At 40.9% G+C, this 25,052-nt stretch overlaps 1 protein-coding gene across 1 annotated transcript in view; it reads left to right on the top strand.

Annotated features, from left to right (window-relative positions):
- EFHC2 (EF-hand domain containing 2) overlaps window positions 1–25,052 on the top strand; it is a 59,609-nt gene that overhangs the window by 1,684 nt on the left and 32,873 nt on the right. Inside the window, exons 2-5 of the mRNA XM_027742030.2 lie at window positions 8,186–8,371; window positions 12,660–12,810; window positions 20,505–20,728; window positions 23,760–24,014. Of these exons, the coding sequence (XP_027597831.1) occupies window positions 8,186–8,371; window positions 12,660–12,810; window positions 20,505–20,728; window positions 23,760–24,014 (816 nt within the window). The remainder of the gene's footprint in view (window positions 1–8,185; window positions 8,372–12,659; window positions 12,811–20,504; window positions 20,729–23,759; window positions 24,015–25,052) is intronic.

Genomic DNA, 25,052 nt, shown 5'->3' with positions numbered 1-25,052 from the left:
TGTTCATCATGGATAGCTAGAAATTTGCTGAACACAATCTGTACTGTGAAGCAGTGCAGGGAGTAAAGGGAGGATTCATGCACAGCACTGTAGTTGGTGCTTTCAGGAGGCAAACTAAACTGCAGACTTTCTTAATAATGCTAAAATATCTGGAAGGAAATCTGTTGTTTTCACACTGTGAGCATGTTGTGGCCAAGGTTGCCCAGATAACTTGTGGATGCCTCATCCCTGGAATTGTTCAAGGACGAGTTGGATGTGGCTCTGAGCAACCTGGTCTAGTGGAAGGTGTCCCTCCCCATGGAACTGGGAAGTCTTTAAGGTCTCTTCCAACCCAGACCATTACATGACTCTCTGATAGAACCCTCATTTCTGTATCCTGAATGCTGGGGTGTTTTGCCAGCTCCTGAGTCTGACCACCCTATGAGGGAGTATATGGAAGGTGATTATGTAGTTCAGGAACAATTTGCAAATGATTTGTCAAGACAGGTTTTAATGCCAGTGGTACCACAAACATCAGTACCCCTTCAATATGAGGCATGAAATTCCTTAGGAATTTGTGGACTCCCAGCCTCACTCGGTGTGTCAGCGCTGCACAGGTGTGTGCAAACACAGGACTTCTTACAAGAGGAGCCCAGTGGGGATTTTTCAGGAAACTCCTTCCCCCTGGAAAGAGCAGGCTGGGTGCTGTTGTTTTAGAAACAAAAAAAAAAAACAAACCAAAAACAGACCTGGTGGTGAATACTCAAGTCTCTCTTGTTGAATTGGAATTTGTATTGTAAAGGGTTGGTTGTGTGTATAGCGCTCGAGGTGGTTGCCGAGTACGCCTGTCAACAACACTGAAATAGGTGTGTGCCACTGGTGCCTGCTGGGTGGAAGCAGCTCAGTGTTATCCATGACCTTATTGGTCTCCAAATTTCAATTTAACTTAATTAATTTAATTTAACTTTACATGCTTGGGAAGAGTTACTTATAGAGAGTGTTGGACACCCCATGTTGAAGTGCATACAGTGACTATGTTATGAGAACTGAAGGTGTGAAAGCTGTCACAATTGCCACAAGACAGGATTGTAAAACCATGGTTATACCCTTGTTAGGGCTCCAGATTGCTCTTTTCATCAGTCCTTGAGATAGTGGAGTTAATAATTATAACTCACCTTTATTGAAAAGCATCTCTTGATCTCCACTTAGTTGTTGTTGGCTATTAGATTTAATTTTACTTTCATATAGCTCCACAAATGAGATGCTGAGAACAGCATATAAAGGGGAAAAAAGTGTCACTGCTATAGATAAATTGAAAAGGAAGAAAGTGTTTTCACCTGTTAGGACTCTGAGCATCACCACCACTGTCTCTTATTGGGCAGAAAAAACAGTGGCAGAGCATTCCTTGAAGAAGGATTCATAGAGGACAGGGGATTGCTGTTCCTGTCAGCCCTCGGGTTATAATTGTGGGTATTAATTCCACCCATCACTGGTGGAATTCAAGCCACTTGTACAACCCTCTTGTCTCTGCACCTAATGCTTCCACCTGCCTTATCTGTAGGCCCAGGAGAGGCAGCAGAAGGGAAGCACATACATGTTTTGTCTGCCTTGGATGTGTTTAATAAAGTGGCTGAGCTCCCTCTGAATAATCAGAGCTTTAAGGCAGTGAGGGCCGCAGTCTGACTCCGAGGCATCAGGATGACAGTGACAAATGGGGAGTGAGAAATCTTTTCACAGCGCTTAGTTCTCTGGATCTAAGAGCCTCTGGCCTTTATATTACCCTCCAGTATGATCATTGTTACTTCTAGCTTGCTTTACCAGGAATGCTGACTCCTCTCTGCACTCAGGAGCAGAGACGCTTCCTCTCCGACCGGGAGTGAGGGCAGTGAGGCTGGGCAGCTCTCAGCTGCCTGTGGTGCTGGCACAGTGAAAGGCAGCATCTTCTGCCCGGTTTTCCCCATTTTTCCCTCCCTCAGCTGCAAGTGACAGCTGCCCAATTCAGCAGCATCCCAGAGAACGATGCTGCCGCTGCATTTCCACATAGCTGGGACAAAATCTTGCTGCTCGGGCATCACAGCTGGTGCAACTGGAGGGAAAGTCAGGGAGGTGATAGGTGCTTCTAGAACTGATGGAGTGGTTCCTATGGGAACATAAGGTAATGTTTCCTTTGTGCTAAACGAAGAGCAGGGATGAAAGCTTCGGGCACAGCCCAGGCAGTGCTGTGTTTGATTGTTGGTTCGATGGCCTGGAGAAGAATGACGGCAGAAGGTGTCAGGAGCTTAAAATATTTAATGTCTGCAAAGAGAGGCAAAGGAACCACCTCTATTTTTTCAAATATCTTTAAAATCAAAATTACAGTATTTTGTGTACACTTAAGTCCATCCATCAAATAAACACTCTTCAGCTCTTTTAAAACTCCTGTTCCTTTCCCCTTTGCTGAGGCTGGGGAGGTCAGAGTCAGTGTTGGGAGTGCCCCTGTCTAGTGCTCCTCTGTCCTGGCAAATGCCTTAGACAAATGCCCTCGTTGGTCTGGTAGTGGCAGGGTGTGGTACTTACCCAACATTTACCACCCTGTTGCATTCAAGAGTTTATTAATTTCTTTATTTTCACGAGTGTGTGGGTTACTCGTTTGGAAATTTCTACCTGTTGCATCCCCTTGAAAAGGGAAATTCCTCAGTTATTTTCTTTTGTACCTGGTTTTGAAGCCAATGTTTAAAAGTCTTGGGGAGACCTTGGTACTGCCTGCAGAGCCCAACTGGTATTGAAATTGTGCAATGATGACATTTTCAGCTTTGTGCATACAAGGTCTATGTGTGTTGCCTGTTTGTCAGGATAGATTTTGGTAACCGTGTTTAATTCTGCATTCAGTGGAAATGCAGCATATAATAGGTTTCCTCTGTTACTGTGAGAAGAAGTTTGTGCGTTTGGAGCCTGGACCATGTTAGGGATGACACTGGTTACAACACAAGTACTAACTTTGTTAGTGTTCCTGGTCTGCCTCCCATTCTCAAAGGCAGCTGCTCCTTCTGATTCCAGACTGATGTCCTTGCCTTATGTCAGCAGCCAGTGGACAGGACCACATATTCACATGGGTCAGATTGGACCAGTGTATTTTCTTGCCTGAGGTCTGAAATCCCTCTCAGAGAGAGAATTTCGTGCAACAATTCTGCATGGCATTTCTTAGAGAATAAGCCAATAAGTTTATAGATCTCAGGGGAAAGTACATCCTTGAAAATACCAGTTTTGGGTATTTCTGTTGCAAACTTCAGCGGTGCAGCAGAGATTCCGCTTCTTCCTTGTTTATTGCAGGAGCTTGGAATTGCCCTCAACTGTGCTACTGTTGCTGTCTCTCTTTTTCCTGGTTTATTTTGTGCTGCTCTGTTACTACTGGCACCAAAAAGGGACACTTCTTTTTCTTGACAGAACATTTGCCAGCTTCTTTATAAGTAATCCTGCCTGCTGTCCCTTTGTCTTTTCCTGAACTCCTTCCACTACTTCCTGCCCCTCAGCCCTGCTCCCCCAGATCTCTATCTGTTCACACCTCCCAGACCCAAATCTTCCTGTAGCTGCTCCTCATGGTTTCATTTTGGATCCTTTACTTTACCCATCTGTTGTCCTCCCTCAGGCTGTACCAGTTCAGGCAGTAAGAGCAAGCCCATAGAATCACAGATTGGTTTGTGTTGGAAGAGACCTTTGAAGATCATCCAATCCAACCCCCTCCCATGAGCAGGGTGATCTTCAACAAGATCAGGTTGCTCAGTCTTGTCCAGTCTGAGCTTGAAAATTTCCAGGAATGGGGAATCCACCACCTTTCTGGGCAACCTGTTCCAGTGTTTCACTACCCTCATTGTAAAAAGTCTCTTTCTCATATCTGACCTAAATTAGCCCTCTTTTATTTTAAAACTATAACCCCTTGTCCTATTACAACAGGCCCTGCTAAAAAGTCTGTCCCCATCTTTCTTAGGATCCCCCTTTAAGTATTGAAAGGCCAAAATAAGGTCTCTCTAGAGCCTTCTGTTCTCCAGGCTGAACAACCCCAATTGTCTCAGCCTGTCCTTATAGGAGAGGTGCTCCATGCCTCTGATCATTTTTGTGGCTTTCTTCTGGACCTGCTCCAACAGATCCACGTCTTTCCTGTGCTCATCCAGCTGTTAGTGTTGATGCACTTTGTTCTGCAATGTGTTAGAGGGGCACCAGAGTTGATGGGTCTTAAGGTGTTCCTTCTTTGACAGTGCCACTTAACCTCTGAATGTCCTGAGGGCTCTGCAACAAGGCAGGGATGATAGAAGAGTTTAAAATCTGAATTTGACCAGCACAGTGTGCAGCATTTGCATTTATTTCCATTGCTTAGCTGAAGCAACCAGGAGACTGTATCAGTTCAGAAGTGCCACAGTTCATCCTGATACAGGATTTGAGCAGGGCATCCACAGTGGGAATTAAAAATAGATATGGGGTAGAGAACTGGGCTGCTACCAGTGACTTCTGCCATAACTCCTCTTGGGACTGGGTTGAAGACATGTGGCTCTTGGGACAGGGTGTGCCACTGAGGGCTCCCCCATCACTCTGGACATTTCCAGGTGTATTTGGTTCAGCTGAAATGTGCAGCTCCCTGATGAGTTTGCTGTGACTGTTGCAGAGCACGATGGAGCGAGCACAAGGCAGTGTTCCCCAAGGACTGCAGTGGCTGAGTTTGCAAAGCCAGTAACTGCAGTTAGAGAACCCTGACCTTTGCATTAGTCACTATTGAATGTATCCTCAATATTTTTCAGGCTCACTGCACAGAAAATGTCCAGCTTTGTTCAGCAGATCTACAGCCTGCTCAGTTTAGCTGCATTAGCACAGTAGACATAGTCAAGCTCTTTCCCTGCTCTCTAAAAGATTTCTTTTAGAAGTAATTTAATATTACTGTGGAGGTAACATCATGTTCTGTCACTATTTTAGGCTGGATGTGGTCTGAGTTCATTAGCTGAAGTTTCCCAAATGTCATTTTTCTCTTTTGTGATCTTCAATTATAATTACTCTTTTTCTTAAACTTTCTATTTTTGTTGTTGTTTTGGGCTTTTTTAAAAGAAATAACTGTACAGACTTTTAGAAGAGGTTGTTTTGTCTATGGATTTGGGTGTTTTTCTGGAGCAGGGGATTATAAGTAATTCCTTGATTAGGATTCTAAAATAATCTTTCCGTCAAACCCTAAAAAGTTACAAAAAAGCCACAAAAGGTTCTTAACAGGACTGAAGCTGTTTGGCCATGGTTTTTCATATCTAATTGTGAAGGATGTTGTGATTTTAGCCCTAAATTCTGGAAAGCAGCAGCAGGACCAAACCTGGATAACTTTGATGAACGCTTTACCATACTGTAGCTCGCTGAAACCCAGACACATGTGAACAGCAAATGCTTCTAGAAGAAGCTTTGAGGACATGAAAAGCTTCCCTTTGCTGAGGAAATCTCCCCCTCACCGTGCTTTTCTAACTGTGCCTTTCTCCCTAACTCATGCTTTGGTGAGAGGGGGAAAATAATTAAATACTTGCTGTGCCAGAGAGTGAATCTGTTCTATAGCACCTTCAGTATAAATCAGGTGTTCTTGCCTAGAAACTTCCCTTTAAAAACTCAGCTTGGCTATAGTTATTCTACATTTGAACTGATAAAAGCAGGAATCCCCCTTCCTTTCTGACTTCTCCCCAACTCTTCATCAGCTTACTGAGGAACAAAATTATTGAAAAGAGAAATAGAAGAAGCAAGAGCAGTTGAGAAGCACCCAAAGGAGAGGGAGGAAACCATCCCAGGTGTGGATGTGTGACAAAGCAGGTACCAGCCCCTGTCAGTGCCTGTGAGTTCCAGATTCAGGTACCAGGAGAGCACCTGTACTCACATCTTGAGGAAGGGGTGGAATGACCACATGAATGATGTCTGAGTGTCAGTGCTGACATTGCACACTGAGACATGACATTTTATAAATCAGAGCGCAAAAAACTGTGCCAGTGTGAAATATTTTATTTTGGGCATTATTCCTGCAAATGGGCAATTCTTTTTTCAGTGTGGTTAAATTCCTGGCTTGAGCAATGCTCTGTGGTAAGGGGAACCATGGGCTGCTAGTCACTACACAAGCATTTCCTTTTGTTGATTTTTCTCTTTTATTCAGAACCCTTGTTCTTGAGTTATATGGTGCAGGAGTACTTGTTTTTTCCCTTTGTATTATTCTTTAAACTATGATACTTGTCATGTGCCCTTTTATTCACCTTTGTTCAAAACATTGCTTACCTTTTAAGCATCTTTTCTGGGGATGTGCTTCCATACCACTGATTGTTTCTGTCCTCAGAATGTGAACCTTATCTCATTTTGCAGTGACTATTTCAAAGGCTAGCTCAGCTTCTTTTAACCTAAGCAAGGAATGGCCATTGATTATTATGGTATTAAAAATACTAATTTGTAAAAATAGTAAGTATTCTTTTTCATACCACTGTCCTTGCAGAAGTATTTTAAGCAAAGGTTAAACTAAAGCAGTGATTGAGCAGTTTGTGTCAGCATCTCTCCATCCTGTGTCATTGGATTTGGAGCACCTTGAGGCAGGGGAACAGTTCAGATTGTGACCTCCAGTGTGCAGTAGTTTGTGTAGACCAGCATTGAATGTTGTGTGCCAGGAGGCTGGTTCACTGCCTTTCGGATTCCTGACTCTCTTTCATATTGGCAGAATGAAATAACTACTCAGGTACTACTCATGTTTTGCTGCTTCACTGCTTGCACTCATTCCCAGAACTGCTGTGCTGAGCGTGTGTTACGTTATCTTGGAGAATTGAGTGTTGCCACAATGCAAAATGATTATTTGTACCATTTTTTGATTTATGATAGTAACTTGGAGCTGTCTACCCCTTTCTGGGGAGCAGTGGTTTACATATAAACCTGTGATAATCAGTGATGCCGAGTGTAGTGGGGAGGCAGTTTTGTCCCTCTGCTACTTTACCAACACACCTGCTCTGGTGCTGCTGTGAAAAATGTTGCTGTCCAGCCTTTTCCTCTGTCAGGGCCTTTGCTGTGCTCACTCATGACATGAGTTTTTTCCCCTTTAGCCTCATCTTCTCTCATGTCCACCCAGTCTCAGGCTGAGGGAGGGCACAGCTGTGGTCCCCTCTGTTTCCCCTTAATAGGTGTGCCGGGGTGCAGTTACCCAATGTCTCCTCTCTGCCTTCCCAGATAAAGTATTTTGAGGATTTGAGAGGGCAAGGAAGGGAAGAATAACAGAGTGAGAGGAGCTAACAAGGCAGGATTGCTGCTCGTGGAAAGAAGTGGAGCTTTCTGTTGTCTTTTCCTATTTCCCTGTCCTGTCCTATGAGACTGATACCTGGGGTCGTTAGGGAATTGCTGCCCAAGCACAGCACAGCTGCCTCTGTTGGAGGGAACTGGCCAGCAAAGCAGGCAGCTCTTTAGGAAGGACATTCTCACAGACAGGAGTGATATTCATGTGAGACTAGAGGCATTTCTGTGTTATTTGAAGACTGGCTCCAGCCCCAGCCAAGAAATTCGAGTGGGCAAGATGGGTTTCTTTGCAGCTGGTTGTTCCTGTATTTTTAAGCACTCCATCCTTAATTGCCTGAAAAATTAGTAATAATATAGAGAAATCACTACAGAGACCTTGTTTTGAAATAAGCCCAGATGGAATATATATTCTGTCGTTTGATTCAGGTCCAACCTCCCAAAATTCAAGTGTATGCACTAGTGCAGAGGAATTTATTTCGCACTCGGGGACACAAGTGCAAATAAGATCTTTGACGTGAGTAATGAGAGCAGGCTGTTCTCTGAGCGCTGCTGAACTGTTTCCATTTGCCCTCTGGTGAGCTGAAGAAAAGGCTCTTCCCCTCTACCTTTTACAACAGTTCTTGGGAGTGACTTGCTTCTTTCTACCACACGCCTCAATCCTTGTCCCAGGGAAGGAATGTGTGTGGGAAACAGTCAGTATCGTCCGGTCTCTCAGCCTGGGTAAATTACTGGAATATTATTCCATTTTTGTCTGTAAGACTGGCAAATTGACCACTGAAAAATGTCACTTCACCTGCAGCATTCCAGTTGTTACAAGTTTTTAGGTTCTGTGTTAAAAATAATTATAGAGAAACTTTGGCGTGATTAATCCTCCTTGCCTAGATAGTTAACTATCATGGATTTAAAGACAAACACGCAGGCAATTTTTTCTCTCTTTCTTCCAAACTTTTGACAGATAGGGGGAGAAAATTTCCACAAGTCACAGCGCTGGGGTTACTGCAATAATGTTCCCATGCTGTTTGAAGAAAAACCTGGAATAGGAGGTCAACCATTACTTGATCAGAGGCTGAAACCTAAATACACTGAATTTCCTGACGGGATGGGAAGTAATCCTCCAGCTTGGATAGCATTTGACAAGCAGGTATGTAGAAATCCATATCTGTGGTTTTTTTATGACTAGCTACAATATGACAGAGTATAAAGTGAAATTCAGATATTTCAGAAGATTATTTTGTGTGTGCAAAAAAAGCTCCTAGATACACAATGAGAGGGGTAGCAGGTATTTTTTCATTATATTCACATATTGGACAATTAATGTAAACATATATCCAGCAACATATAAAAATATTTCTCTATTGGGGTGTATCTTATACAGGATGTAACAAAACTAAGAGAGTGGTCATCATATTTCTTTTTAGTGAGAATGGTGACAGTAAAGGAATTATTTGGCAACCTGGTAAGAGTGAATGTAAGGTAGACTCCAGTCCAGGAGAAGAGGTGCATGGGCACTTGGGAACTCTTAAATTCAGTGAAATGCAATGTGCTCGAGATTCACTTATGCCATTGTATTTGCATGCTCAAAGTCCTGTTAACTTTTGTGTGAGCTGTTCATATGTAATAGATTATGGCCATTATAGACCCAGCAATTTAAAATGAATATTTTTGCATTTTATTTTGCAAGAATGTAGTGACACCTTTGAAGTTAGAGACTTATCAAATAACTGTAATTTGTGATGACAGGAATTCTGTAGCATACTTGGTACTTTCCGTCTTTAAATTTACATTGAGTTCTACTTAGTGATATTTTATTTCTAAAAGCAGAAAGCCTTCTATCAGAGAAGGAAAATGATCCAGAAAAAAGAAATCATTCAGCAGATCACAGAAATGTTGCATTACTAAATGATTACTGCCTTTAAGTTTTGGAAAGAATGGCTAGCCTTGTAATTTTTGCTTTAAAAGAGAAGCCATGCAGGTAATTGCAGTACAATTACACATTAATCTTTGGCAGACCAGAACTACAATAAGAAGGTGTAAGGTTTGAGCAGCTACACATGCCTTTGGTTGGCATTGCCTCTGAAATCCCTGTATTGCTCACAGGGGTTTCAGCAACATGCTCAGGTATGAACTGGTCCAATGTGTTGAGGTGTGAAGGTTTCAGCTATTCCTGCACTTGCCTTAACTTCACCCTTCTTGAAACAAGGAGTGTATTGGCTTCTCAGGGCCATGTGTAAGTTAGCAGGCCTTGGATCCAGGTTTATGGAAAAAAAAGGTTAGGTAGGAGGCAGAGGGACCTGCCACTGAGCATCAGGCCCTTGGCCTTGGCTGGTGAGGGGAGCTCACTGGCCTTTTGACATTCCTTATCTAATCAGTTTGTGCCTCCACAGGGCAGTACAGATCAGGAGTTTGCAAGTTTGGAATTGGCCTCTGGAGGGCTCATGTGTTTGCATTAATTGCAGACGGTTAAAGGGTACTGACTACACAACTAATTTAGCTGCCCCCTTAAGACCCTGGAATGCAGCTCTGTCCTCTGGTGCTGCAGTTTGTAGCTCAGCAGAATGGACTGAGTGAGAAATGGGTTGAGCAGGTGTTTACCTTTTGAAATATAATCTGTTTTCTTACCATTTTTCTTTGGCTTCTAACTTTCAGCAGTACCAGAGTAACTGGAGGAAGGACATACACAAAACTTCATTATTAAGTAGGCTGAGAAATAGTTTTTGCAATTCCATATGCCTAATAGGAAGCAGGTGTAAATTTAATTTCTTCTACAATTAAATACACACACAAGGCCTCCTGGGCTTGAAATGATGTTTGTAATTTGGCTACCACAGGTGCCAGAAAAGCCTTATGCCAACGTTACAAAGTGCCACAGAATTTATTCAATACTTGTTACTGTTGGTTTTCAGAGGTAACATTCAGTTTCTTAAAGCATGGGATGGGAACTTTGCACACAACAATGTACTGCAGATGAGACGTGAGTTAGGAAGTGTTGCATTTTGAGTATTTTTAACACTAACTTTGCTTCAAAATGAAAAGTAAGTCATCTTCTTTTCTGTTCCTTCCCCTCCTCACCCTCCCTGAATCATCTGCTTTGATCTACAAAATTGCAGTTGGTTGCTGCATATATTTCAGTCATACAGTAGCATGTTGATAAGGGTATGAAGAGAATAAAATTTAAATGCAAACCTGCACAAACCCCTCAGATGGAATAAACCAGGACATAGATGAATGCTCAGAGAAAGAAATAAATCCAGTGTAGTAAGGGTGTGATTGTGCTTGGAATTCTGTGCAGACAGCCCATTGTGCCTGGCTGGTGTCTCTTGAGACAACCATTCTCAGGAAAGATCACTGACAAAATTAAGAACAGTTAGTAATGAAAGAGGGCTTTTGAACAGTGTGTTTGTTCGAAAGTCTATGTTCTAGTGGGATTGGCAGAACAGGGAGAAGAGGGTACATAATTTTCCATGTTTCCAATGTTTGCATGGCTTATCAGCAGCTGGGCAAGGAATGAAGTTCTGATCCTTGTCAGCTGAACCCCAGGATGGTCAGTACAATTCCACCATAGTACCTCTTAAGTCCCCTGGAGTATTCAAGAGATTTATACAGAGCTCCTAGTCATTCCAGAATAGTACCTGGGGGCCAGGAAGGATAACTTGGTCATCTAAAATGGCACTCTACACCAATGTCTAGACAAATGGAAGAGGAGATGTTATAGGTTGATAGAGTTTGTGTTGGCTTTGTTGTATGTCAGAGGTTTCTGTGTTTGGTACATAAAACAGTGAAATCCACAGTTAAAAAAATGTGGACAGAATGAATTTTTTATTTATTTTCAACTATTTAGTCTGTAGGTTGTTCAGAAGCTTTCATGTTGTACTAATTAAACAAGCCACAACTGATGGTGTATAGATTCTTTTGTCTGAAGATATAATGCCATCAGGTTTAACAGATAACAGTTATGTCATTTGATTATAATTTGAATTTTATTTCTCTAATGGTGGAAGGTCATAGTGCAGGAGAGCTGATGCCAAAAATGTGTCTGTCATACTGTTTGATGAATGATGAAAATCGGTGGGATCTGAGCCTTTGAAACAATTTTCTAATCTTGCACCTAATGCGCCCAAGAGAAGGGAATGTGGCCTGTCAAGAGGTCTGAGTAGGACACAGGGTGGTGTTCTTGTGCTCCTGGGCAAGCTGCTGGCTCTCTCTCTCTGCAGATGTGGGAAAGGAGGTTGTTTTTGTATATTAGGTGTTTTAAAATGGCTGTCACCAGTATTCGTGGAAGTACGTTGAGATTCCCAAAGGCACGTGCTGAAGGAGTGCAGATTATTAACCAGTGTGTTCTGTCGTGTAGGGAGCTCAGCCACCTTACTGGATTTCAGACATTTCAAGTAAAGGTCTGATAGATGTTTGTAGAAACATAGGGAACAGCTAAGTTGTCTTTTTTTCAATGCTTCAGTTTGTCTGATAAATTAAGAGTAAAGGTAATTAAATTTATTAAATATAACCGATATGAAAAATGAGGTATAAATTAGCACTGATTTGACCCAAATGTGTTGGAGGGGGCAGGATGGAAACCTGTTTTAAGGAATGCCTTTCTGCACATACTCAGCACAGCAAGCATCCTGGTAGATAATGCACTACCCAGTAGATGTGTCTTGCATGTTCCCTCAGAATTGGTCTTGTTGATTAAAGACCATAAATGATACCAAGAAATGCAAAAGTTGTGTAATGGTTTGCCAAGTTTGAGCCGAGACTTCCAGACAATAAAGGCCACTGTTATAAACCACTGAGCACCTCCCCTGTGAAGGTGGGATTTTTGGCATTACTGCTGTTGTAAGAGTCCATGAAGAGCAGTTGCTGTGCTCTCTGAGATTTCCCCACTCACTGAATTGCAGAACCAGGTAAGTTTTGAAATGTCAATATTGCACAGCTGTAAATGGCTCCTGAAAAATGTCATTTCTCTCTGATCATCTTCAATGCCATTCATTTGGAAGCTTTCAGGATCTGCTTAAAAAGAACTCTTTTCACTTACCTCAATGGTAAAGCCATTGCTGTCATGATGCACTTTATTTTTCAGTAATTCATACAATAGCAGTCTCAAAATTTGCTTCAGTACTTGGGTAGCTCATTGTGTTATCAAAAATGCTTTGTTGGAGAGATTTTTTCCAAGCAGCCTGCTGCTAGTTTTATATTTGATTTATTTCTTTACTTTAGAGTTCCATCTCTGCTTAGATGTTGTGATAATAAAAATGCCAAGCAAAGAATTTTAAATTTATGTGATTTAATGTGGATTTCTGTTCTTACATTTCAGAGAAATAAATCTACCTCCTGAAATGTAAACATTTAGTTGCTTATAATCTATATGAGTTTACTTGATGTATTTTGCAAAAGTGTTGGAGATTTTGCTGCTTTATATTTATTTTTTTTAATAGGTGTTGTGTTTTCATGCCTATTTTGAAGAAGAAGTGCCTGACAAAAATCAAGAGCTTTACAGAATCAGACACTGTAAAATATACTTCTACCCTGAAGATGATACAATTCAAGTGACTGAACCCCATGTGCTAAATAGTGGCATAGATCAAGGTATCTATTTTTAATAGCAGTCTTTTTTTTTTTCCTTTATATTTTTCTTCAGTACAGTCTTGGGCCATTCCAAAGGATACATAATGTGAGTTCTCATAGCTGAAAGGGGATGTAAGTGCACAGCTATAATTGTCTTTTCTTGTTACAGATCATGATGAGAGGATTTTTATTGTCTTAGTTTCTCATCAGTCAGGCTTTGTAAGGCTGAATCCCCTCCCGTACTCAAACATACAATTTTTTCTCTAATACAGTTGTTTGAAATCATAGGATGGTAGGTCTTTGTCAGTGTTGTGTCACTTCTGCGGAAGCAATTTGTGTTCTAGGTCTCCATTCCCGAGCCTGGCTCCTCCCATCTTGGCACTGACAGTGAGTTCTGTAGCAGCAGCTCTGTAATTGTTCATTAGCTACAACAGTGTCTCTGCCATTGTTGAAGAAGAGCATCTTTTGTGCCTCTGACTCTCGGTTCTTTTGTGATTAAAGTGTCCTTGGCACAGTAATTTTTCCTGGATGCCTCTAAGCTAAGAAGCTGCTTTGCCTCAGTGTGTCACATCACTGCGCTTGGACCAGCCTGAGGGCTTTTGGAGGAGGGTTTTTCCTGAGCTGATTTACTGGGTTATTAATGGACTTGGTTTGCGTAAAAAAAATGTGACCTAGCGGTCGACATCCTGTTGCAGAAGGGGAACACAGCTGCTGCTTCTTGGTGTTTATGGGTCACTGCCAAAATGAAAAGTTTTCAAGGGATATTATCCAAAGAAGCAGGATGTCTTGGGATGACTGCGCCTCCCAGTCCCCAAAGATGTTTTGTACATTCTGGTGGATCTTAGCACAGCAATTTTCAAAAATAAGTTAACCATTTCACTACCCCATTCTTCTCCCAGATCAGCAGATGCTACCAATTTATCTATCTGCAGAGCAAGATCAGTCTTGTCACCAGTGACAGGACCCGAGAGAATGGCCTGAAGCTGAGTCAGGGGAGGTTTAGGTTGTATATCAGGAAAAGGTTCTTCACTCAGAGGGTAGTTGAGCACTGGAACAGGCTCCCCAGGGAAGTGGTCAGAGCACCGAACCTGACAGAGTCCAAGAAGCTTTTGGACAACACTCTGAGGCACATGGTGTGATTCTTGGGGTGTGCTGTGCAGGGCCAGGACTTGGACTCGATGATCCTGATGGGTCCCCTCCAACTCAGCATATTCCGTGATTCTGTGATATTTAAAGATGTTATGTGCATCATCACTGTTAGACCTGGGATAAAATTGCCTGTGAATCTCTTCTTAAGCCAATGCTTCGGGTCCTGCTTTCCCTGTGTTGAGTAGTTCTTGCCAGAATTCTTGTAGGCTTGTCAGCAGGGACTGATTTTGAATTCCGAGGAACCTTGTCCTACTCCTTCCTGGGCAAGTACTTTTCCAAGATGTGAGGAAAAGCATGTTGGAGCTCTTTCCTTGGGAAGTTACAGTTACTTATCCCTTCCCTGCACCTGAATGCACGAGGTGGGAGACATCACTGGATTTAGGTTTTCCGTGACTTGTGCGTCACAGGAGTGGGAGCGGCTGTTTCTGGATTTTGTGGTTTGGAATGAATGTCCGTTGGCAAAGGAAGCAGAGTTAACCTGAGAGGCAGAGGTGACACCTTTGAGAGGGAAGGTGGAAGCCAGATTCATCAGAGCAGGATAAAGCAAATCCAAAGGTGATTCCTTTGAATGAGTAATTTTCATTGTCTTTGTGGTGTGGGTTGTGCAGGCTGCCTCTTCAGCCCTGATGTTCCTGGAAGTCTAGTCCTGTTCCTGTGGTGACAGGGAGGCTACAATTTCCCCCTCTTCCCTTGGTTGTATCTTGTGTTAGTTGTTGTTGGAGTCACCTTTGGTACTGGATCTAAAATTAACTGAATGGTATTAGAGAGGAACAAGAATTCTCTCAGTCTTCCGTGCAAGGATGTTTTGAAGGCCTCTACGACTTTGTCAGAGTACTTTATGTGGGATAAATATACATACACAACATATTTAACTGATGGATTAAAAAGAAATGGTCCAGGATCTCCAAAGTACACTTAATTTATTTATTGCTGGTACCTGGGCTGGTAAGGAAGCTCTGTGTATTGGCTGTGTTTAGAAAGGAAAAGATACTGTAGATTGAAAGGCCCAAAGACTGTTTGGGGTGTGTTTAGGATTCACAGGTGATTAATAGATCTGGGGCCTATACTTTATCATAATCATCTACATAAATATTCTTATTATCCTAAAGATTAATATGATGTAGAGTGAAAAAGGTGGTGGTGATGCTTATCAGAGGATTCTCCACTCACATGCACTTGGGCATTGACTTCATGCTCCATAACTGAAGACTAATGACAAAGTTGTTATATTAAAGGTGCTAAATATTTGTTGTTGAATATATGCAAAAGCAGTGTTTCTTTAAAAAAAATTTCCCAAATCACTAACTGTTAATCTTATTGCATTTTTGATCAAAAATTGTCCTATTTCCTCTTTTATTATAATTATCTATGTCTCTATGTCTCTATTTCTCTATTTCTCTCTCTCTCTCTATTTCTCTATTTCTCTCTCTCTCTCTCTCTCTTATATTATTCAAATTTCTTATCCTGACTGGGACTCTGTAAGCCCAAGAACAAGAGATGTAACTGCCTGCATTGTGAAGCTGGTAAACTGAAGCACAAAGGAATGAAAATCTTACCCATGATCATGCAGAAAAGGTTGTAACAGGATCAGGAACTGAACTGAGCTGAAGTTCAGGATCTTAACCATAATGCGCATCTGCTGAAATACAACTTTGGAGTTAATTAAAATTCCAGGGATTTGTAGAGAGTTCATCTGTAGGAGAACTTGGGTTATTGAAAGGCAAACAGCACTGAACAAAAGAGCACAGGTGTGGGGATGTAGGTGAAAAAAGAAGTGTGGGGACATCAGGAGCAGGATAGGCTCAGTCTACATGAGCAGTTGGAGAGTTGCTGTGGAAGGAAAGAGGTTGTGTAAAGGAGGAACAGCAAAAAACAGTGATGGATAAAGTGCCATTGAACTGTTGAAGGCAGAAGGTGGTGGTGACCTTAACTTGGATGTTTGCCCTGGCAGGAAAGATGTTAAAGACAGCTGAAATGGCTGTTCTCAGGAGCCTTTTTGGAGAGCAAATAGGGAGGGGTGGGATAGATCAAAGGTAGATCTTAGCTTGGCTGGTTAATGCCTTGAGGCCAGGGGATTACCAGTGCTTGTGCCTTAACCCACAAATGAGAGTTTGATGGTCTGAGTGGGTGTCCCTGGGCATGGTGGAGGTGGAGAAATGCAGTAATTTCCCACTGTACTCTTGTTCTAGTTGTGGCTGTGCAGGAAGAAACTTGGAGAGGCTTACACACTGCAGGAAGATCTGGTGAAGGAATAGCTGTCAAAAAAAGTTAGAAGAATTTCTAAATTCAATTATGAATTCACAAAGCTAAAACAAATTTGCTTCAGAGAAAGAAAGTGCCCAAAGACGTGCTTTTACCATTGATCAAAATCTCAGTGTGACAAAATAAATGATCTGTGAGAATTGTGTTTCAGTGTCTTTAAAAACTGCTTTGTGAAATTGGCTGCTGTACTTGGACGTGAATTTGGACATATAAAGTTGCTACTAAATAACTGAAATTTAAACTTAGTTTAATTTTGGAAACTGGAAAATTTTAGAAACATTAGGAGAAATCTATACAAACAGAGAAAGGAATGCAGAGGCTGACTTGAACTTGAGAAACCAGAATCAAAGGAAAAAACACCAGGGCAAACACAGTGCACAAAACCCAAGTAAAGATAAGGGAGTACAGAATGAAGAGAAGGACAGTAAACTCAACCACATAACAAACTCCAAATGCTTCTTCCACAGCCGGAATGATAATTATTCTTTCAATATAAAGAGAAATTCTCCCATAGAGAGCCGGGCTGGATATGGCAGTGCAAGTGTCTTGTACATCTCATTCCCAGTTAACAGGACTGTGGCTGGCTGATACTGTCTTATCAAAAGGTCATTTATGCTCCCATGGGGTTGACTGTAGCTTCCAGTGCACTCCAGACCCTGCAAGCCAGAGCAGAGAGGAGCAGCTGGCTGGTTTCCCCAAGGTCAGCCAGCTGAGGAGGAGCGTGGAGCTGCCTGCTGGCCGGGTTCCCAAGGCCGGCTGGATGGAGAGGAAAAGTGCAAGCAGGAAAACAAAGTTACAGTCAGCTCCTCCAATATAACCAATTATCTTAGAGTTTAAGCCTCCCCCCAGGCCTTGAAAGAATTGTGATTTTGCCATACTTGATGGTGGCCAAATCATGACCTTGCTGTGTTCTGAGACAGATGAATAAGGGAATGTAAGAAGTCTCCTTGTTTATTGGGGTGAACTCTTTGTGTTGCAGGGATAGTAGTGGTGGCTTCTCCTCCTTTCTGTACAAACTCCAGATGTTAGTCATTCTGCTCCTCCCTCTAATGCACTCTTGAGTTGTGCAGAGAGAGAGAGGAAGCTCTGGATACCACTTAATTTCTTCTGCAGGGCAGGGGAACAGCAGAGACCAAATAATTTGCTGCCCAGCTTCATTGTCAGAAGGCCTTCACTACTAGGGAGGTCTCCTTAAGCAGCTGCTGTGGTTGCCAAATAATCAGAAGCCCCAAGAGACAAGAAGATATGCTACAAATTATGGTGTGGGAGCTCAATGCCATCAGCAGCTCCCTTTCCAAGAGCACAGTAAAGGAAAACATTATTAAATTTCAAATTCAACAATATAAAATGTATCCTCTACGTGTGTATGTCAGGCACAGTGATACCTAATGAAAGCAAAGGATTGCTACAGATATTATCTTTGCAAGACATTTTCCATTTGGAAAGAAATTCTTATCCCTCAGAATAAAATGGGCTTGTGTATTTTACCCTGAAAAGTGATATGAAAAACTAGCTGAAGGCTTATTCACCAAATCTGAGGTGAGTAAACCCTCAGAAACCCCCTCATATTAGAAAATTGTCAACTGTTACATTTTCACTAAAGTTATCATTCAAAAGGATTTGCATGTTCTGACTTAGCACATTATCTGTTGATTTTTGTAGGAGTGAGGCAAGGATTGGCCAAAATTAGGTAAAATATTCTAAAGTTTGTAGTTTTGTTAATGCTAATGCAATGCACTTTTGCATCATGTCAAAAGGTGCTAATCACCACCTTTTCTAACATATTTTAGTGAGGGTGCATCTTAAATAGGTGTATAGTATGTTCAAGCAGATAGAGGACAAAATTTGTTCTACAGTCAAAGGTCAGTAACCAGGATGTTGGATTTGGTACATGTGAAACATCAGGATGCTGAACGGGTCCTAGATAATTATTTTAACGGGAACAAAAACTAAATCTGCTTTGTTGCTTTATTCCCCTGAAAAATTAAGGACTTGTTTTCATTGTAGGAATTAAAATTTAGCAAACTCTGATAATGGTAGTAGTGAAAGGTATTTCATAGAAATTAGTCTACAGGGAAATAAAGTGAACAATAAAAAATTTCTGTGGACTAACTTAAGAATAATGCCCTTCAAACACCAAACAAGGCACACAGTGATACCTTTCTCCCTCCTGCTCTGCCTTTATCCCTTCTCTCCCCAATTCCCCCTTCACTCTCATCTACCTCCAAAACAAAACAACAGTGCTGGAAAAGCATCAAACAGGACTCAGTGGGAAACCATACCAGATACACGTCTAAAGGGCACTGGAAAGAGATCCAGCTCTGTAGTGAGTGATAATGAGATGGACCTTTCAGCTAATTGTGTCTAATAATCTATTATTGTAGTAGCAGGTTGGTATTGGAACTATTTTTAGCTTTGTAATTTTTCACATTTACTGTATTTAAGTCGCAGCACCTTTTAGAATTCTTGTAATTTCAAATTTGTTGGGAATCTATGTGGCAAGTAATTATTTTAATATTATAGGTTGGTGGTTCCTGTCTGGTCTTAGCCAGTGGGTGGACACGTTGTAAAGGTGGTGTTAAGAGAGGTGTCTGGGTTGAGAAGCACAACAAAGAGCCTGAGGTTGAACACTGGGCCATCTTTTTATTCTCTGTAGGGTATTTTCGCGGAAGTATGTTGAGGTATTGATATGGTAAAACTTCGACTGTTGTCCTTTTTGTTCTCTTGTAGTGTTAAAAATAAGAATTTAGTCCCAGCTGTGCCAAGCTGCTGTTCTTTGTGAACCTGGAATAAATCATAGCTGGTCATACCTGCAGCTGCATACCTGTCTTTAATGTATGTCTTACAAGTTAGTTTAACCTACTAAGGCTGGAGCTTCTAAGTTGATTCTAAAGTACTCTTAAGTTATTTGTAAAATACTTGTACTATCACAAAATTCTCGAAGTTGAAAGGGATATCTTAAGATTGTTTAGTCCACCCCCTGCTCCAAGCAGAATCAGCTAGAGCCAGATGCCCAGGGCCATGTCCTGTTGGGTTTCAAGAATGGAGACTTTGCAACCTTTTTTGGCAGCCTGTTCTGGTATTTGATCATCCTCACTGTAAAAAGGTGGGTTTGTGGGTTCAGATGGAATTCTGTGTCTTTTAATTGCCTCTCATCCTGTCAATGGGCACCATGGAGAAGAGCCTGGCTCCATCTTCTGCCTTCCCTCCCACCAGGTATTTAAAAATATTGATAAGTGTTCCCCCCCTTGAGTCATCTCTGTTCCAAACTGAACAGACCCAGTTCTCTCAACCTTTGCTCACATGAGAGATGTTCCAGTCTCTTACTCATCAACAGTGAATACTTTTGAAGCATCACCCAATTCCTCAATGTATTTGAGAGTTTTCAGCTGATAAATAGCCAGTAGCAGTTTCCTTCTCTTTTAATGTGTTAAATGTAACAAAATTCAATGCTCTCAGAATAACAGTCCTTTCATTTACAGACTATGAATAAGAAAATTCAAATGTGTACTTTAAGTGAAATTAAAATATCCCTCTTTTCTCTCCTCTCCCCTTCCCCGCCTTTCCTTTTCTGTTGCGTCGTGTTCCTGTTAGAATGTGGGTTGTGAGTTCCTGGCTTTGTGTTTTTGAGATGGATTCTTTGCTGCAGACCAGTAATCAGTCCAACTTAGCCCTGTTGTCTCCACTTCCCATGTGCTCCTTGGGGAAGCTCAGTTGAATGTTCTCCATACTTGATAGGTCACACTTTTTCCTTGCTAGGGCAGTTTTTTCTCTAACCTTAGCTCTGTGTGGCTCTCCTCATCCTGCAGTGTACAGACAAATCTTGTCCCTCCCAGACACCCTCACCACGTTTTATGCACAACTTTTTATGTGTTCTTTTTTTAAAGAAAAATTAACGGGACTAACAAGTACTGGAGACTGCTCTTGCTTTTCTGGAAAACATGAAGAAGACATTTCTTTTCATAATGAAGAAAAATACTTTTAAAATTACAAACCTGTTAAGTTTGCATCAACAAATGGAAATTTACTTCAGTGGTTTCCTGCTTGTCTCAGAAGGTGGCAATTTTCTGTATTAACTTCGGTCAAATACTGGAACTTGAGGTTCCAGAAGACAATCAGTGTATCATTGTTAATAAAAGGATCCTCTTACCTAATAATTCTTTTGCTAAATGAAGGATAATTTTGTTTGTCCCTCATGGCTTTATCTGTTTAGGCCCTATCAGCATAGAAAATTAAAAAGTCTGGGGAGGGATCCTTAGAGCAAATAATATTTACTGTATGAATTTATCCTAATTGTTTCACAGGAACTATTCTTCGACGGCATCGAATTCCACTTCCACCTCCTCATGAAGATCAGTTCTATACTATACTTCATTTCAATATCAACACAGAAGTAAACTTTTATTCCAGAATATTTAAGATTGTAGATTGTGACCTGTATACAAAAAATTTCCTGAAGAAGATGGGAGTGAGAGTAAATCCTCCTGGAACTCGTCCGCATGATCCATACATCACACAGCGACGACAGGTCAGATGAGGCAGTAGCAGTGAAAACTTGATATTATTAATATGCATTATATAAATTCTTTCTTTAAAAACATATAGGAAGTAGTTATTTCAAAATAATAAATCCCAAGACAAAACTTGCTTTTAAAAATTCTGGTATGTGGCTCATTGTACTGTATAATTAAATATAACCAGTTTTCTCCTGATGTGTTCACACACCTTTTAAAACAGAACAAAATTAATAGGGAAAAATAAAATAAACCTTTCAGTATTGAAAGGAAAATAAGGAAAAAAGTGTACCTATTCCATGTTCTACTTACGGATTTGCTTGAGTTAATTTAATGATAATAAACACTTTTAAAGTGTTTAAAGGAAGACATAATTGGAATTGTGGTTCAAGCACCCCCATGGCTTCCTGCAGACTCATTTGTTCTATTCATATGTCATCTTTCATCTCTACCCCACACGTTTTTAACAGCTCTTTGCATGTTTAGAGCAAATTCTTCTGCCATACAGAACCCAGAGCCCTGCAGTTTTAAGACTTGTGAGGTTTTACTTGAAGGTAGTTCCCTCTTTTATAAGTATATGGGAACACATACACACACATACACACCTGCTCCAAAAATCGCACTCACAGCTCCTACATGCTGTGTGGATTCCCCCTTGCAGGATTTGGGGTCCCTTTTTTTCCCTGTGAGTAGTAGTGGGAGTGATGTTTTCTGCAGGTAATAGTGACAGTTTCTTTCAGTTCTGTTTTTCTTGATTAATATGAGTGCAGATGGCACTTGACCCGACTCTGTTAGGACAGTTGGCCCATGATATGCAGCCTGTTGTGACAGATCCAGCCTGGCCCTCTGAAAACAGCAAATACTCCTGTGTCTGTTGCATTCAGCTTAATGCTCATATTGAGGAAACTGCTGCAGGTCTCAGCAGCAAAAATATAAGGTAACTATGGCTGAGATGTGTAGGACAATTTCCATGTCTCTGAGGCTTTCTCAGGCTAACACGTTGGTTTATTCATGCTTCATTCATGCTGCCAGCCTTTTTGCAGCATTTATAATACATCTCCTGGTTGTGGTGACTCAAACTGGCCATGGGTTACTTTTCTCTTGCTCAGGCATTGTAGGTAACAGCTGTGAATATTGACATGTGCTGAGTTGTCTTGGTATTGTCAGACTGTGCCAACATTATATATGGTACTGCATAACCTGCTTAGATTTAATTTTTTTTAAGCAACAAGCAAACCAGTCAAGTATTGTGGATATTTGTACCTAAAAAGAATGGAGAGGGGAATAAGATTTGAGAAATACGAGCATCAGAAGACAAAAAATTACTAAAATCTGTGTCTTCATGTTCTCAGTTGTTGAGGAATTACAGAAAAGTTATCTAGTGAATTCTGGCTGCCTTATGCTCTCACTTTCCTGTGCCTAATCTGTGGAAGGTAAATTTTTTTTGATTGCCCTGGACTACTTTGAGTAAAATTAAGTTGGTTTGCACCAAACTACTGATAGGTGGCCAGAAAACAAATGTACCAAGGAAAGTAAGGAATGCGATGGGGTAGAAAATGACACCAATGAAAGGTGTAGCAAACCACTTAGATTCATATTGCACAGAATCACAGAATCATTTAGGTTGGAAAAGACCTCTAAGATCAGCTAGTCCAACCTTTGATCAATCACCACCTTGTCAACTAGACCAGAGCACTAAGTACCACCTCCAGTAGTTTCTTGAACATCTCCGGGGATGGTGAATCCACCGCCTCCCTGGGCAGCCCCTTCCAATGCCTGACAACCCTTTCTGTGAAGATATTCCTTCCATATTTTTGGAGATGGTATCCCATAGATGATGATGTTATCTGGCTCTGTGGCCGTGTTTGGTTGCTCATTGCGTCTTCAAGGTTCAGGAAGGAGCAAAAAAGAACAATAAAAAGGTAAATAACTGAGCTGTAGCATATATGGCTGAAATGCAAAGAGTGCTGCAGATCACCAGGGATATTGGGACGCAAAATTTAGTTCTGCTCTCCTTATTTTAAGATTTGATGCTCTGAAAGAATGGACTTTCTCCCTCTCAGATTTTTAAGGCCAGAAGATGTATTAGTGGATAAACAGAAATTTAGACAATGACATAAATTGCCACAGTCAACAGTTCTTTCTGTGATTCTATGATTCAGTGGTTCAAGCAGTTCAGCTTACAGTGTCCCATCAGTGTCTGTCACCATTCTTCTTTGGAAGCAATTTTGTAGAATTTTTTTTAGATTAGAAGGGGTTGTATTGCCCCTTTTAATGCCTTTTGGACAGGATGGATTTTGACTTAGGAAAAACACTATGTTCAGGTCATCATTTATATGTGTGAACCAACAGTATATAAATGCAGTCCTTGGATTGGTTCATCATCCTGGGATCCAGTTTAGTGCAGTGCTGCTGGTTTTGCAGCAACCATGACTGTAGGTAGCACCTTGTCATAGGTCACATCAGCTGGAATGTAACTTTTTTTGGGGACTTGCTGTTCCCTTTCAGACCAATGGATGTGTATTGAGAGGAGAACATACGTACCCAGTACCTGCCAGCTATAGAACAGGAATCAAAAGTTAATAAGCCATGTTTTAAAGTTGAAAGACAAAAAAATACCAAAGGGAAAAGAAAGAATCAATTCTTTATGCCACATTATCTGTGAGAAATAATTTTTAAGGAAGTAAATCAGGAAGGGTGATGCTATTTGGAGTTGTAGTCATCTGATTACCATGGACAATTTGTTGAAAATCTGAGATGTACTATAAATAATTTGACAGTTCTCTGATCTGAAGGACCTTATTGCAAGAAAAACAAGGATTAAAACCAATCCAGAATTGTTTACATATATTTTCAGAGGGCACAGTGACCCTGAAAATACTTCTTTGATAATGGCATAAACAGTGTTTCATGTACTGTAATTGTGTGGCGTCATTTGAAAACCCTAAACCCCTGTTTTAAGGTTGGGCAGTACCATGCAGTTGTGATCCTGTTTTTAAGAGCAAATAATTAAAAATATGTTTCTCTTAATTTCTCCTTTCTCAGAGGATTCTGGAGAGTACAAATCCAGTGCGCCCTTACGAGCGCTTTGACACTTTGAAACAATTTCTGGAGTATGATGGACAAGTTTTAGGTTTTACCTGTGCCTGGAATGACCCAGAATGTCTGAATTATGGCCCACGAGAACTTGTTCTTCGTTATTATTTGGCTGATGATACAATTGATATAAGAGAAGTTTTACCAGAAAACTCAGGCCGGGATGTAGTTCCATATTTCCTCAAAAGAGATAAGCTTCCAAAGGTGAGGAATGAAAATTTCAACGTCATTCAAGTTCTTCCACTAGTTAGGAAATATTGAACGCCTTGTTTTGAAAATCCTGTACTAGAATTGCAATGATATATAGAAAGTGTTTGCAGAGTATTAATCTTAATTGCATGATTTAGGTTTTGCACATATATTCTATTCATGTAGTAACTTTGTAAGTGATGGAAAAATGGCTCAAGGCTTGTCATGTTTAAACTAAGACAGAGATGACCTATGATTTTCTTTCTTCTATATTACTGTATTGAGGTAAATCTATTAATAAAGCTCTGCAGTAATGGAAGTCCAGAAAAATAATTAATATTGATAAGCTCATGTGAAACTAAGGGGAATTCAAATTTGATCCATGACTTATATTTGCAACCTTTGGAAAAGTCAGTTTTAGTATTCCATAGGAATACTACTTTGTAGGAAATGTAATGCGATTTCTTAAAATTGAATGTCTAGATTTGGGACCTTAAGCAGAGCTAGTTAAAATCAATAGGAATCCATCAATAAGCTTTGTCGGGCATTAAGCAGGTGCTTGTATGAGAAATCTTCAAATTTCTCAGAGAAATCTTCAAAGGGTTTGAGTCTTCTCTAACCTGTTATGATTATAAAATTAATGAGCTGGATACGCTTCTGTGTCACTTCAGACAAATCCTGATGACAGAATAGCATCAGCCAACAGATGGAGTAAAATACTGGGAATCTTTTCCTCCTTTCCTTCTAGCACTGATAATCTATTTGTGATGCCAGAGATGTACATGAGATTTTACAGTAAAAACCTAACAGCAAAATATTACACTTTTCTCACCCTTGTGCATCCTGTATTCTGATAAGCTGATTTATCAGTGGCTCTATGTTATCAGACCCCTTCTACCATTGAAGTGCATGTTGCAATTTTAAAGGCTGGCTTCTTCCTCTGGAAACTTTGAGAAGGGCAGCAGAGGACATCAGTCAAAAGTTGGGGTGTCAGGGAAGGTGGTAAGACAAAATAACTCATTTTGATTCCCCTGAACCAGCAGTTAATTCATA

This window comes from Pipra filicauda, unplaced genomic scaffold, assembly GCF_003945595.2.
Source record: "Pipra filicauda isolate LSUMZ 115617 unplaced genomic scaffold, ASM394559v2 scaffold18_size4552066_pilon, whole genome shotgun sequence".
Taxonomy (NCBI): domain Eukaryota; kingdom Metazoa; phylum Chordata; class Aves; order Passeriformes; family Pipridae; genus Pipra; species Pipra filicauda.
This window is presented reverse-complemented; position numbering and strand designations above follow the sequence as displayed.